This window comes from Macrotis lagotis, chromosome 8 (assembly GCF_037893015.1).
Source record: "Macrotis lagotis isolate mMagLag1 chromosome 8, bilby.v1.9.chrom.fasta, whole genome shotgun sequence".
In the NCBI taxonomy this organism is placed as follows: domain Eukaryota; kingdom Metazoa; phylum Chordata; class Mammalia; order Peramelemorphia; family Peramelidae; genus Macrotis; species Macrotis lagotis.
The window spans coordinates 187,352,955-187,366,831 of record NC_133665.1 but is presented as its reverse complement, the minus strand read 5'-3'; the positions used below and the strand labels follow the sequence as shown (position 1 = coordinate 187,366,831).

The 13,877-nt window shown below is 39.6% G+C and overlaps 1 protein-coding gene across 8 annotated transcripts in view; it reads left to right on the top strand.

Annotated features, from left to right (window-relative positions):
- The window catches only part of CACNA1D (calcium voltage-gated channel subunit alpha1 D), a 350,522-nt gene that overhangs the window by 239,566 nt on the left and 97,079 nt on the right, over positions 1 to 13,877 (top strand). For all 8 annotated transcript variants that reach the window (XM_074199181.1, XM_074199185.1, XM_074199184.1 and 5 more), the window contains 7 exons: positions 1,152 to 1,258; positions 2,677 to 2,764; positions 3,377 to 3,484; positions 4,075 to 4,127; positions 6,821 to 6,967; positions 10,638 to 10,839; positions 12,506 to 12,664. In XM_074199181.1, coding sequence (XP_074055282.1) covers positions 1,152 to 1,258; positions 2,677 to 2,764; positions 3,377 to 3,484; positions 4,075 to 4,127; positions 6,821 to 6,967; positions 10,638 to 10,839; positions 12,506 to 12,664 — 864 coding nt within the window. The remainder of the gene's footprint in view (positions 1 to 1,151; positions 1,259 to 2,676; positions 2,765 to 3,376; positions 3,485 to 4,074; positions 4,128 to 6,820; positions 6,968 to 10,637; positions 10,840 to 12,505; positions 12,665 to 13,877) is intronic.

The window sequence follows — 13,877 nt, the reverse complement described above, 5'->3', positions numbered from 1 at the left end:
CAGGGTCCTGGCTATTTTGAGGCAAGATAGCAGCCCATTGAGATGGAGCACTGGACTTGCTCTTGTGATCTGGAACTCTGGCATCTATGTCACCGTGTATGCCCTAAGGTCAGTGTATTCACTTGACAACTTTTTTTGGGTAGGAAATAACACTGTTTACTCCTTAAAAAGATCTTTCTTCTTCAATGACCTGTTTATACTGAAAAAAAATTAGAGAATTAAAGATCTCTTGGTCTGTGGAATTCTTTACTCCAGTCAAGGAATATCAAGGGACCAGTAGTTAAGGAGGACTCTGACTTGGTTACCATCCAATATACTGTTCCTATTCTAACTTGAGCCCTCTTTTGTGGGGCAATTGGTGAATTCCAGACTTCTCTTCAGTTTTGGCATGGGTAGATATCCTGCTGGATTTATTTTCACTGTCAAGCTCATGTGATTGATACAATCCCCAGTACTGGTTGGATTATGAACCCAGGAGGGTTTTGAACACATGTGTAGGAGCATCTTTATTATCCAATTGACGATACAGGTTCTGACTTTAAAGTCATAAGACTGCTTTTCATATGTGGTATATAAAACATGTTTCATTATAGTCAGACAGAATACATCAATATCCTTGGTAATGAGAATCAAGGAGGGGATAGCTTTAAGGTCATGAGACTTTTCTAAGAATTTTAAGACAATTCAGATTTCTTATAGAAGTAGAACTTAGTTTCTCCTTTCCTAGGGAGAAAGCTGTTTGGAGACCTTATAATTATTTATTAGTCTCTCAGAGGTACTGACATCTGGTACCTTCATATTTTGGTGGAAATAGGACAACAAAACAGACAAAATGTCATTTCTCAAGAGGAACACTCTCCATAAATGTCAAATTAAGGGCACTAACAAGGATTAATCAGCTGTACTTGGGTTCACAAATTGTTGCTTTTAAAAATTTTAGTTGTACCTAATTTCACTATTTATGTGACTTTATTCTTTCAGTCCAAAGATATCAGTTAAGCAGCTCCTCACTTCTTTTGTATCATCTTCACCATGTCACTAATGTTCACTAGATGATACACACAATTTCTTCTTAAGAGGTCTTGCAAACAGCCCAAATGATGGTGCCTTTGAAGAAGGAGGGAAACATTAAATTACAATTCTCTTTGTAGATGACAACCTTTGGAGCATTCCTTCACAAAGGGGCGTTCTGTAGAAATTACTTCAACTTGTTGGACATGCTGGTTGTGGGAGTTTCTCTGGTATCATTTGGGATTCAGTAAGTAAAATAGGCGTGTGTGTGTGTGTGTGTGTGTGTGTGTGTGTGTGTAACCATACATGCACACCCACAGTCACTTTGGAGAATGAAATATTATGCCCATTTTTAATATTTTAGAAATACTAAAGTTTATAGGCAGGTGTAAGGTGAGAGAGAAAGAGTTCAGTTGCATCAGAAAGTATCCATGAAATTTGGGGGATAGATAATTCTTGATGACAATCTTTAAGTAGCTAATTTTTCAATTTGTTTGGCAATGGCTCATTTCCTCATGTTACTCCTTGCCTTTTTTATTTTATCCTCCATATTAATTAATAACTTCTGTGATACTTGGAGTCCCTAGCTTGCTGATTATGAAGTCTGATCTGATATCTTCTTTGTCTGTTTTCAGTAGGGAGGAGGATGTATTTTAGAAACCATGGCCAGTTATCTTTTTCTGCACCTCGGGGTATTTCAAGCAGGAAGGACAGATATGACTGGAGATAATCAGCCGAAACTCTTCAATGCTTGAAATACCCATGAAGTCTAAAAATCATTGTAGTGGTCGCCTTCAGTCTTATCATTTTCATGCCAAAAATATCTGTGGAGTGAAGCATCTATCTACAAGCCTGGTTATTAACTCTCCCTCTCCTGATCATGATCCCAAAGAACCAAGTAAATAGAAAGGAGTTCCTTCTTATAAAATATTGAGAGCTTCTGTCTTGTAGTCTCTAAACAGTTTTAAAATTTAGATTCTCATCACCTTGTATTTTAGGTGATACTAGTCTCTGCCAGGATTATAGTCTGAAAAAAATTGATGTATAATGACTATAGAGCATATGCTGCCTAATGCCACGTTGAGCAAAAAACTATTTATTGAAGGGGTGAAGTTTTATTTAACTTTATTTTATTTTTTCAATGAACAAAAACCTATTTTCTCTCCCAGAATAAAGTCATGAATAATTCATGAATTATGTCCACTAGGTTGTAATGAAACATTAAACAAAAACACAATTCAGAAATGTTCAGGTGCTTCTGGATTTTCCAGGAATCTGTTTAGCTGGAACATAGAGACCCATTAGAAATTCTACCTAGTTGCCCTATTTTACCAGACTATTTTCCTGCCTTGCTATTGCCCAAGGTATTACATCAATGAACCAATAACTATCATAAGCCTAAAAGCATATGATTTATTTGTGGGATATGTCACATTTTTTTAGAGGGAGGATTTTTTTGTCTTTCTTCTCTTGGTACAGTGGAACATGACAGACACTTAAAATGGTAGCTAGCTGATTAATTGATCTGCAGTGAAGGAAATAGTTTTCATGTTTGTTACTGTCTAAAAAGAGTCTTTAACAAATGAGTCACCTCCATGACAACAATTGAAAAGAAAAGAATGACATCCAACTGATCATGTTGCCTCCCATTTGTCTTTTCTTTAGATCAAGCGCTATTTCTGTTGTGAAGATTTTGAGGGTCTTAAGAGTCCTGAGGCCTCTCAGGGCCATCAACAGAGCAAAAGGACTTAAGGTATTTATTCATCTCCTCTTAAAATGCATAATTCTTTGATATGTCTTACCTTCACATTCCCTGTTTCTTCTGAGCCTGTGGGGTTAATTCCCATTGACTTCCAAATAAGCTCTAGTTATAGAAGTGATCTAATTGAATTTCTCTCCAGATAAACCCTCTCTTGGGGTTAGGGAACTGCTTTCAGAAAAACAAGGAAAACTGATTTACCCAAAACTCTTGGAAAATTGCTACCTGGTTTGGGTCTGAAGTATCAATTAGACAGACTCCTGAAAATGCATGACAGATGAAAACTTGGAAAAGTAAATATAAAGTTTCATATATGCCAAGTTTTAGTTCAGAAATAAATAATAGCTGTACATTATGGACCACTTTAATCTGATCCCATATTTTATATACTGATCTCATTGGACTCTCTGTTCTCTCTATTTTTGCATATGAGGAAACTGAGGCTCAGAGGAGCTCTCAGAGACATAATTCAAGCAAAGCAAAGCATTCTCCTCTCAAATTCTGTGTCCCTTTGACTTCTCCACAATCACACTTCAGATAATGAACAGAAAGATCAAAGCAAAATACCCATGTTCTTTTCTGTTGTCCCTTCTCTTCTCTCTCCAGCATGTGGTTCAGTGTGTCTTTGTCGCTATTCGGACCATAGGCAACATCATGATTGTTACTACCCTGCTCCAGTTCATGTTTGCCTGCATTGGTGTCCAACTGTTTAAGGTAGGCTTGAGGACAGATCCTCAAAGTTGGAAGGAATGGATAAATAAATGAACAAATGAGCACAGAAACGTGTAGGCACTGAGCATGGGGGATGCACAGAAAAAGTAAAGTGATCCCTGATCTCATGCCCAGACTAATTGGGGAGCCAACCCTTTAATGAAAGTTCTACTGAAGGACATTTGCTGAAGCTAAGATGTTCTAAGGGTGCAATTATGGGATGGATACTCAGTTAAGGTAGCAGTACTGGGGGTTCTTGGTAAGGCCCAGTTTTCCATCTTATCAAAAGGAATGGAGTTATTGACTCCCATCTCATCTAAGTTCCATAAGCCATCAAGTGACTTGGATTAATGGGAAAGGTGTTTAAGAGGCCCATCTTTCTAGAAAGGGTTTTGGGATGGGTCAAGGGAGAGGTGGAGGGCAAGGGACTTTAGGGTATCCTTGGTGGTGGTAACTCCCTCTGCCTTCTAGTGATCTAGGATTAGTTTGGGAATAGAGTGGGTAAGGTGTGGGAAGGGTGCCTCTGGGAATGGTCAGATCCTTATTTGGTAATTTTTCAAGAGGCTACATTTTCCTGTTCTCTTTATATTTAGGGGAAGTTCTATCGGTGCACAGATGAGGCCAAAAGTAATCCGGAAGAATGCAAGTGAGTAGCTGAAAGGACTGGAATCTTGGGAGGAAGAGGGAGAGGCTAAGAACTTCTCGGGAGACCAGTCCAGACACTGACCATCCCCTAAGAGGACTGTTTGAAATATCAATTGCATTCCCTGGATGAGCCTGTCCAGTGTGAGCTGCTCACAAGAGTAGAGTTTGTGCTAGCTCTGGGAGATATGAAAGAATCACTTAACCTATTATTTGTAATTGAGATAGAGTAAATCTTTAACTATATCAAAGATATAGTCCTTGTATTTTATATATATGTTGTATATAGTAGATATAATCCTCAAGGATTAAAGTCCTTGGGAACTTTTTTAATGTTTTCAGTTGGTTTCCTTGTGATCCTATATATTGCGCTATAATTTATGCATTAAAAAACATGATTCAGGGGCAGCTAGGTGGCATAGTGGATAAAGCACCGGCCCTGGAGTCAGGAATACCTGGGTTCAAATCTGGTCTCAGACACTCAATAATGACCTAGCTGCATGGTCTTGGGCAAGCCACTTAACCCCATTTGCCTTGCAAAAACATGATTCTGAGAAGCATCCCACCCTCACCCCCACCCCTAGATTTCTACAGGCCCAAGGGATCCAAGACAAAAATCAAACCAAAACAAAACACTGGAAAAACCACTCTAAGGCATTCCAAATTAGGAAAGTGTTTCGATAAGTCAAACCAGCAAGTATTTATTAAATGCTGTCTGTCAGCTAGGCACTTGTAATACAAATAAAAATAAATGAAAGACATTCTCTACCCTCAAGGAGCTTAATTATAATAGAAGAAGACAACACATAAGAGGAAGTTGGAAAAAAACAGAGGGGAGAGGGAAGGGAGAATGGTAGAAAAATGTGAAATGCAAAAGCTTACAAAAAAACGAATGTTGTAAAGTCTTTGCATGTAGTTGGAAAAAATAAAATAAAATTACAAAACAAGCAAAACAAAAAAGGAATAAAGGACCAAAGGGAGAGGGAATCTTCTGGAGTGAGAATCCTGTTGGGTTATCATGATAAAGAAGGGGGAAACTTAGAAAAGAATGAGGGAGAAGCTTTAGGAATAGTTACCCAGCTTTCCCTTCTTCCTCTGTTCCACCATCTCTCTCTCTCTATAGGGCATTTGCATGTTCTCCAGGGTGCAGCAGAGGCAAGGGAAAGGAATTCTACCTGTTCAGCTTGGGGCAAATTTTCAGTTGTGCTGAAAGGGAGAAGACCAACCACTGGCTAATAGCTGGGCACTTCCTGTACTGCTGTTCACTGTAGTCATAACTAATTTATTTACTTCTTTGTTCACTCTCTTTTTTAAAAAAAGTATTTTGTATTATAACTTAAGTGATACCCACAAACATGAACATTTAAGTTTGCAAAGACTCAAAAAGAGAGTATATGTGGTACTCTGAGTTTCTTATTTATGGGCAATTTGTTTGTTAAATATCATTTAAATTTAACACAATAAAAAAGTAGGGCAGTTCTGTGATTGTGGCCCTTCGAAAAATTCTGTCTTTACAGTGCGGTGTTCTTTGAGATTGCATGTCTTAATAGAATTTTCACTAGAAAAGGTAGAGAGGGATATTACTGGCACAAAGTGAACCTTCCAAAGGGATCTGGTACTAGAATAAAAAGTAGATCCAAATATACCAGGAAAACTCATTTTATGGTAAGGTAGAGTACCTTTATTTAGGCATTTGGCTCAGAAATGTCTACCTCCATAAATTCCAGAGCTTGGATAGAGAATGATTGTGAATTCCATCCTGACTTTGTACAGATGCCAAAGTAAGCAAGGATCATTTAATATATGGCTCAGACTAAGGTTTTCAAAGCAGCTTCTTTTCAAGGAAAAACATTGATAGACTATTCAGTTTCCTCCTTCGTGAGAACAGAAATTGCATGAGACTTTGTTGTGGTATTTGCAGTAGATAGTAGATGGTAGTTGTGCCATGAGGCCAAAGCTAAATCTTCATCAATTATCAGCTCCAACCTAGCCCTGAATGATGCAGTCAGTTTATACAGAGATAGATGCCAGTATGACACTGGCCATCAAGACACTGAAGGAGCATTTGGGTAACTGAACCAGACCCATCCCCACCACTCAGAGCACCATTCTCCTGATTCTACATCTACAACCCTGTTCTTCTGTGCCTCTTGTTTTTAAGGAGTTGTTTTTGCTTCTTCTTAAGGACAAGTACTGTTTCTCTTTCCTTTTGTTTCCCCTACATTGCTTTACTTTATTCTTCATTACATAGTGTAAGTGCATCTCCAAAAACGTTGTGGGAATTTGGGGTTTGGTTTTCTTTCCATTTTGAAGGTGAGTAATAAAAAGTAGCAGCAGAAAACTTAGAAGTTAGTGGGTCCTCCATAGATTTAGGGTTGGAAGAGATCTCAGAGGTCATCTCGTCTCTCTAGCCCTGTAAGGTATATGTTATTATCTGTGCTTTGTAGATGAAGGTGAAATAACTTCAAGTTTGAGGTCATTGAGACCAAGCCTTAGAATCCTAGTGTAAAACAGATGCTTAGATCAATGTTAGAGCTACTCCAGAAAGGAGAAGAGAAGGAAGGACAGAGGACAGCCTCAACTCTTTGGGCTAATTAAAGAGAATGGGAATAGTGGACAAGAGATTCCACATTTCAGAGTAGTGCCTATTGTTGATTCATGATTTTTGTTTGTTTGTTTGTTTTTGTCTTCACATAGGGGACTCTTTATCCTTTACAAAGATGGGGACGTGAACAGCCCAATGGTTCGAGAGAGAGTTTGGCAAAATAGTGATTTCAACTTTGACAATGTTCTTTCAGCTATGATGGCTCTTTTCACAGTCTCCACATTTGAAGGATGGCCTGCGTGAGTATTGATTGACATATGACTTCTTCTGTACACTAAGTCCCAGAGCCATACTTGCCCATTTAACAAATTTTCATGAACTCAGCCACCTGCCCCTCACTTTCTCTTCTGAAAGATTTGCCTCTTTTTCTCACTTTCATTACTGGCCTTCCCCCAGAATATTTTGTAGGTCAAGGAATTTTTGGTCCTTTAGAACCCAGACATAAAGCAGAAAATGAGGGGCAGTTAGGTAGTGCAGTGGATAGAGCACAGGCCCTGGAGTCAGGAGGACATAAGTTCAAATTCAACTTCAGATACTTAATAATAACCTAGCTGTGTGACCTTGGGCACATTTTATTTGTTTATTTAACCCCACGGCCTTACAAAAACCAAAAAAAATATAAAAAATATAAAAATAAACATAAAGTAGAAAATGTGGGTATTAAAAAGTCAATCTGATGACATAGTGTTACAAAAGCTCTAGGAATAAGACCAGAAGATGAAATTGAGGGGGGCAAAGAGAAAATAAAATAATCACTTTTTGGAGATGATAGGATGGTTTACTTGGAAAACAATAGATTCAAAAAATTCATTGAAAAATTAATAACTTTATCCAGGTTTCAGGATATGAAACAAATAATCATCAGATTTTCAAAATGTTATCCCAAAACTGCACAGAGACAGAGCAATTCCAGTAAAACACATTAAAGAATAAAAAAATGTGGAAAAACTCCTAGCAAGACACATAGAAAGTATAGGAATATAACCTCAATATGATGCATATAGAAATAAAGACGTCTAAATAATTAGGGAAGTATTAATTGCTTATGGGGAGGCTGAAACAATATAATAAAATGACAGCACTGCTACAATTTATTAACTTACTCAATGCCGTGCCAATCAAACTACCAAAGGATTACTCAGTAGAGTTAGAAAAAATAAGTTTATTCCTATGGCCAAGAATGTCCAAAAAATATAAAAGAAGATGACTACACAGAACCACATATCAAAAGAAATACTAAAATTGTAAAACTCAAATAATATCTTTAATAAAAATTAATTTAAAAAAAGAAATACTACCAAGCAGAATCTTCAGAACTATTCAGTCTTTTTTTTAAATTTATTTTTATTGAAGATAGTATTTGAGTTTTACAATTTTCCCCCAATCTTGCTTCCCTCCCCCTCCCCCCCCACAGAAAGCACTCTGTCAGTCTTTACTTTGTTTCCATGTTGTACCTTGATCCAAATTGGGTGTGATGAGAGAGAAATCATATCCGTAAAGAGAAGAGAAGTCTAAGAGGTAACAAGATCAGATAATAAGCTATCTGTTTTTTTCTAAATTAAAGGGAATAGTCCTTGCACTTTGTTCAAACTCCACAACTCCTTATCTGGATGCAGATGGTACTCTCCTTTGCAGACAGCCCAAAATTGTTCCCGATTGTTGCACTGATGGAATGAGCAAGTCCTTCAATGTTGAACATCACTCCCATGTTGCTGTTAGGGTGTACAGTGTTTTTCTGGTTCTGTTCATCTCACTCAGCATCAGTTCATGCAAATCCCTCCAGGTTTCCCTGAAATCCCGCCCCTCCTGGTTTCTAATAGAACAGCAGTGTTCCATGACATACATATACCACAGTTTGCTAAGCCATTCCCCAATTGAAGGACATTTACTGGATTTCCAATTCTTTGCCACCACAAACAGGGCTGCTATAAATATTTTTGTACAAGTGATGTTTTTACCCTTTTTCCTCATCTCTTCAGGGTATGGACCCAGTAGTGGTATTGCTGGGTCAAAGGGTATGCACATTTTTGTTGCCCTTTGGGCAAAGCAGAACTATTCAGTCTTGATCAAAATCCAGAGATACTGATCAGTGGGACATATTAGGTATACAACATTCAGAAGCACATAACATCCTGTGGGATGGCCCCCAAGACTCCAGTGATAACTCACTATTCAAGAAAAATTGCTTGTCCAAGTTGTATACACATTGTATTTGATGTTGAGATCAAGATTTTAAAAAATAAAAATTATTTCAATAAAAAATAGATTTATCTATTGCCGACGATTTGGGAGACATTTGGAAAGATGTCAAAGCTACTCCTCTGTTCATCCCTAACAATAAAGATGTTGACAGTTCCTAGAGAGAGTTTCAGGAGTACCCCTTGTATCCATGGCCAGTTTCTCAAAGACAGTGACTGCCATGTCCCCGGTGCTGTGTCAGATCTTCTGTGCTGTGCCACATACACTGTGTTGTGCCACATACACTACTTGATTACTTGAGCGGTGTTTGTCTCCCTGGGTGAATTAGAGATAAGTTCTGAGAGCGTCGTTGTGGTTGATCATCAAGACCTTGCTTTCTCAGGTCTCAGAGAGCACCTCTCTGGTGACAAATGAGGGCCAGGACTGCCCTGCTATTAATTTCTGACCAGCAGCTCAAGGCAGCAGCTGCCAACCTCAACAACCTTTTGTTAGTCCCAAGTCAGTGTTCATCTCCCATTACACTCCTTCTCTTCACACACATTCACTCACAAGGGCTACGTGACATTTTTTAAAATTGAAATTAAAAATGTTTTCATAATTATATGGAACTCTTTAATCCATTGGAGACAGACTAAGGTGTCACAGGTACTATGAGGCAGGAAAAAGCTATTTCTTGAACCAAAGATCTTGGGTAGAATCTTGGCTCTCCTAGTAGTAGCTGTAGGATTTTTGGCAAATCAGTAATCTCATTGGGCCTCAGTTTTCCTCATTCATAAAATGAGAGCATTGGACCAGATGTTTGCTGAGGAATCTTCTGATTCTCAACTCTCTGATCTATGATCAGATATTTACCAAGAAGCTCAGAAATGCAAGACATTGTGCTAGGCATTCCTGAGAGACAAAATAATGGAAATTCCAGTCTTTCCAGGACAGCTCAAAAAAAATAAAGGAATGGCTGAACAAGTGATCAAATGTTAATAGAGGATTATTATACCACAAGAAAGCATGAATATGAAGGATTCAGAGAAAGAAAAAGAAACTGAGAAGAATTGATGAAGTCATACAAAATAAAGTAAGAACTGAGAAAACATCTTATTCTTTGGTCATGATAATGAGAAAGAAAATAACTCCCAAAGCTTTAAATCTTAGGTCAGTGCCAAGACTGTCCTGGCTCCAGAAGACTGATGATGAAACATGTTTTCAGACTCTTGGCAGAGAGGGCATAGATTAGAGGCACAAAATGAGGTGTTTATTTTCAGACATTGTTAACATATACATTAATCTGACTTGACCATCCTTCTTTGCTGCAAAATAGGGCTTTTTAGGAGTGGGAGAAAGACTTAGTTCGGAAAGGAAAAAATAAAGTATCAATGAACTTTTTAAAAACCCAGAATAGAGAAGAAAATTCAAATGTTGGAACACTTGTGGTAAATTGAATGTGCACTTAATAAAAACTATGTGTTAGAAGTGAATGGTTTCCTATATGATCCTCTCATTACATTTTTTCTATATTAAAAATTTTAATTTGCTAAGTTCATACTAAAAAAATTTAATAGACTCATCAAATAAAACAGTACGTGCCAACTCCTAGAGGAATTTGGAGGAAGGAGCTTGCTGTTTTCTTGGTGCCTGGAAACAGGAAAAATTCCTAGGGGCTTGAGCCATGAAGGAATCCTTGTCCCTGTTTTTTATCCATGTGTATACTTTCAGGTTATTATATAAAGCCATTGACTCCAATGGAGAGAATGTTGGCCCAATCTACAACTACCGGGTAGAGATTTCCATCTTCTTCATTATCTACATCATCATCGTGGCCTTCTTCATGATGAACATCTTTGTGGGCTTTGTAATTGTCACCTTTCAGGAGCAGGGAGAGAAAGAGTACAAGAACTGCGAGCTGGACAAGAATCAGGTTAGAAGGATATGCCCTGGGGGTTCCTTTGGGGAGGGAGCACCCAGTTGGCCTCCCTGGAGCCACAAAAGAGACTGTCATGTGTCTACCATGTCACTTCTACAAGGTGGTAGCAGAGAGGATGCTGAGCAGGGGCAGGACTTCCCCTCAAGAATGAGGAGGAGGGCACTTTGTGAAGGGAGAAACCCTCCCTACTATTGGCATAGAGATTCCATGAGGCCTAGACTGCCTCTGAGTCCTCACAGTCCCTGGCATGTCCACATGTCCCTGGGGGTAACCACCCCAGGATCTCAGCTTCTCCATGGTCAGTAGCTATTTTCATGAGTGACTTGGATGGACACGTCTCCCTTTTTATGCCCTCTTATGGGGAAAGGAAAAATATCTTCACTCTTTCCTAAATGTGTCATCTTCTCAGGTTTCCCAACTGCAAAATGGGAGTGTTGAATGAATTGATATCAGAAGTCTTAGGGTAGATTTAAAAAATTAAATGTGAGCTTTCATCATAGATTTAGACTGCAGTGGACCTTAGTGGTCACCTAGACCAACCCCATATTTTATAGAAGAGGAAACTCAGACTTGGGTATCTGGGTTTCCCAGTGGTTAGAGCATTCAGCAAGAAATAACTCAGGAAGAATTGAGTTCAAATCCAGTTTTAGAATACTTAACCTGTGTGACTCTGGGCAAATTAATCTTTGTAAAATGGATGTAAAAATTGCACCCATTTCCCAGAATTGTTGTGAGTATCAAATGAGATAATATTTGCAAGACTCTTTGCAAACTTAAAATGCTTTATAATTGCTGGTAGTTGTTATTATGGTTGTTGTTGTTATTACTACTACTACTACTACTACTACTACTACTACTACTACTACTACTACTACTACTACTACCACCACCCAGGGTTACACAGTTGGGTGCTCAGTGGCAAAACCCAGGTTTCTTGATTCTATTTGTTTCCCGGTGATACCTGCCCACGTGATTCTGCCCATCCAGAGGAAGTTTAAGAAAAGTTGTTTATGCTTCCTTGCCTAGTTTTGAGTTCTAGGTGTATCCTAGCAGTATTAGTCCCTCTATGCAAATACGAGGATTCTTTTACAAAGTCTGTTGGTGCCTTGAGAGGCCAGGAAGGAGCATCAGAGACAGTCAAGACAAGGCCTCCCCAGGGGATGGTCCTGGAGGTCAAGCATCTTTTTTAGGAAAATGTAGAAGAGTTAGTTTGGTCTGCAGGGCCCTGGAGCAGCAAAGCACTGAAGGTGCATTGAAGATCAGAGAAAGGAATGGCTCCACAGGCCACAGAGGAAATGCAGAGAGCAGGGCTCAGGAGGCCAGGCTGTGAGAGCAGAGAAATATATGCTCTGAGCTGAGATCGAGAGCATGGGAGCAAGGGAACAGGCCTGGGCTGCCCCAAGTCACAGGCTGCTTCTGACCTCCCCATCATTCTGTGGGCCATGACCCCAACCCCTATGGCCTTCATGGCCTGGTCAGAGCATGTCCATGGGGTTAGTTTGGATTGACTGAGTGTCCTAAAAGCCTGGTCAACTTTGTTCTCAAACTCGCTTTTCTGCTTGCATTGTGGAAAGGCTGAAATCACCTGCAGTGCAGCAGGACTCTCACCTCTCAAGGGAAACTCTCAGCCCCACATTCTTACCATTTCCTGCTTTTGCAGCGTCAATGTGTCGAATATGCCTTGAAAGCCCGGCCTCTACGGAGATATATTCCAAAAAATCCCTACCAGTACAAGTTCTGGTATGTGGTGAACTCCTCCCCCTTCGAGTACATGATGTTCGTCCTCATCATGCTCAACACCTTGTGCTTGGCCATGCAGGTAAGGAAGTCCCTTGGACAAGTAAACAAAGAGGGATGAAGTGGAAAAGCCCTCTTGTCTGGAGATTTATGACTGGGAATTGTTTTGTATGGGGGGGGCAGTAGGTAGCATTGTCATAGAGCCTGGGTATGTCAAAAACTTATATATCTATGTTGCATACAGTGGCAAATTCGGCAAATTAGAAACAAGGAGGTGACTGTGACAGCAGGGGCAGGAGCAAGGTATTGGAGGAACAGAAATAAGCTTAGAGGGGAGGAAATGAAAGGGGAAAAATAAGAATCAGATAAAACACTGAATATTTTAAAATGGAAACCACAGCTAGATGGCACCCAGCCTCAGACACTTGATACTTACCAGCTGTGTGACCCTGGGCAAGTCACTTAACCCTGATTGCCTTGTATCCATGGTCATCTCCAGTCATCCTGATTCCTATCAGTCCACTGGACCCAAATGGCTCTGGAGAAGAAAGTTGGACTGGGAATTTAGCACAGCACCCCCCATCTAATTCTTAATAACCCTAACCCTAATTTTTCCAACCCTAATTTTTCCGACCCTAACCTTAACCCTAACCCTAACCCTAATCCTAACCCTAACCCCATTTTATGGAAGAGACAAATCTGTGGCTGGCTCATGGTCGCACAGCTAGGGTCAGAGGGAAGATTCAAACTCAGGGCATCCTGACTGCAAGGACATTTCAGCATTGTATTGAAGAGACTCAGCACTTCAGCATGGCTGAAATTAGAGGAAATGAGAGGTCTAAGGAAGATGAGGCAGTGAGGAAACTAAGCAAGAGCTTTAGCGATTAGATTTAGAACTTGCATACCCTGATCCCAGACTTGTTCTTGACTTAGGACTTCACTTTCTGGTGAAGATGCTCTCATTGAACTGTGTACTGCCTAGAATTGGGGACATCTTCCTTCCAAAGGAATAGAAATTCCTTCTAATCTGATGAGAGACATTGACTGCTGACTAGTGTCAGAATCCCATCTTTTAATATTCACCTTCCTAGCAAGTGGACTAGCTTGTCTCACTTCCCTCCTGGCTCATCTCAGGCCAGAGGCTCAGGTGTTTGCCCAGTGGGGGCAAACAGAGGGAGTATTCTTGTTGTTTCAAAAATGTGAGACAGGGGCTTCTGTATGACTTCTATGTCCTAGCTTCAGCCATATATGGTGTCTAAAAAGCCTTTGTGTTCTAACATTTTATTTTATCATGC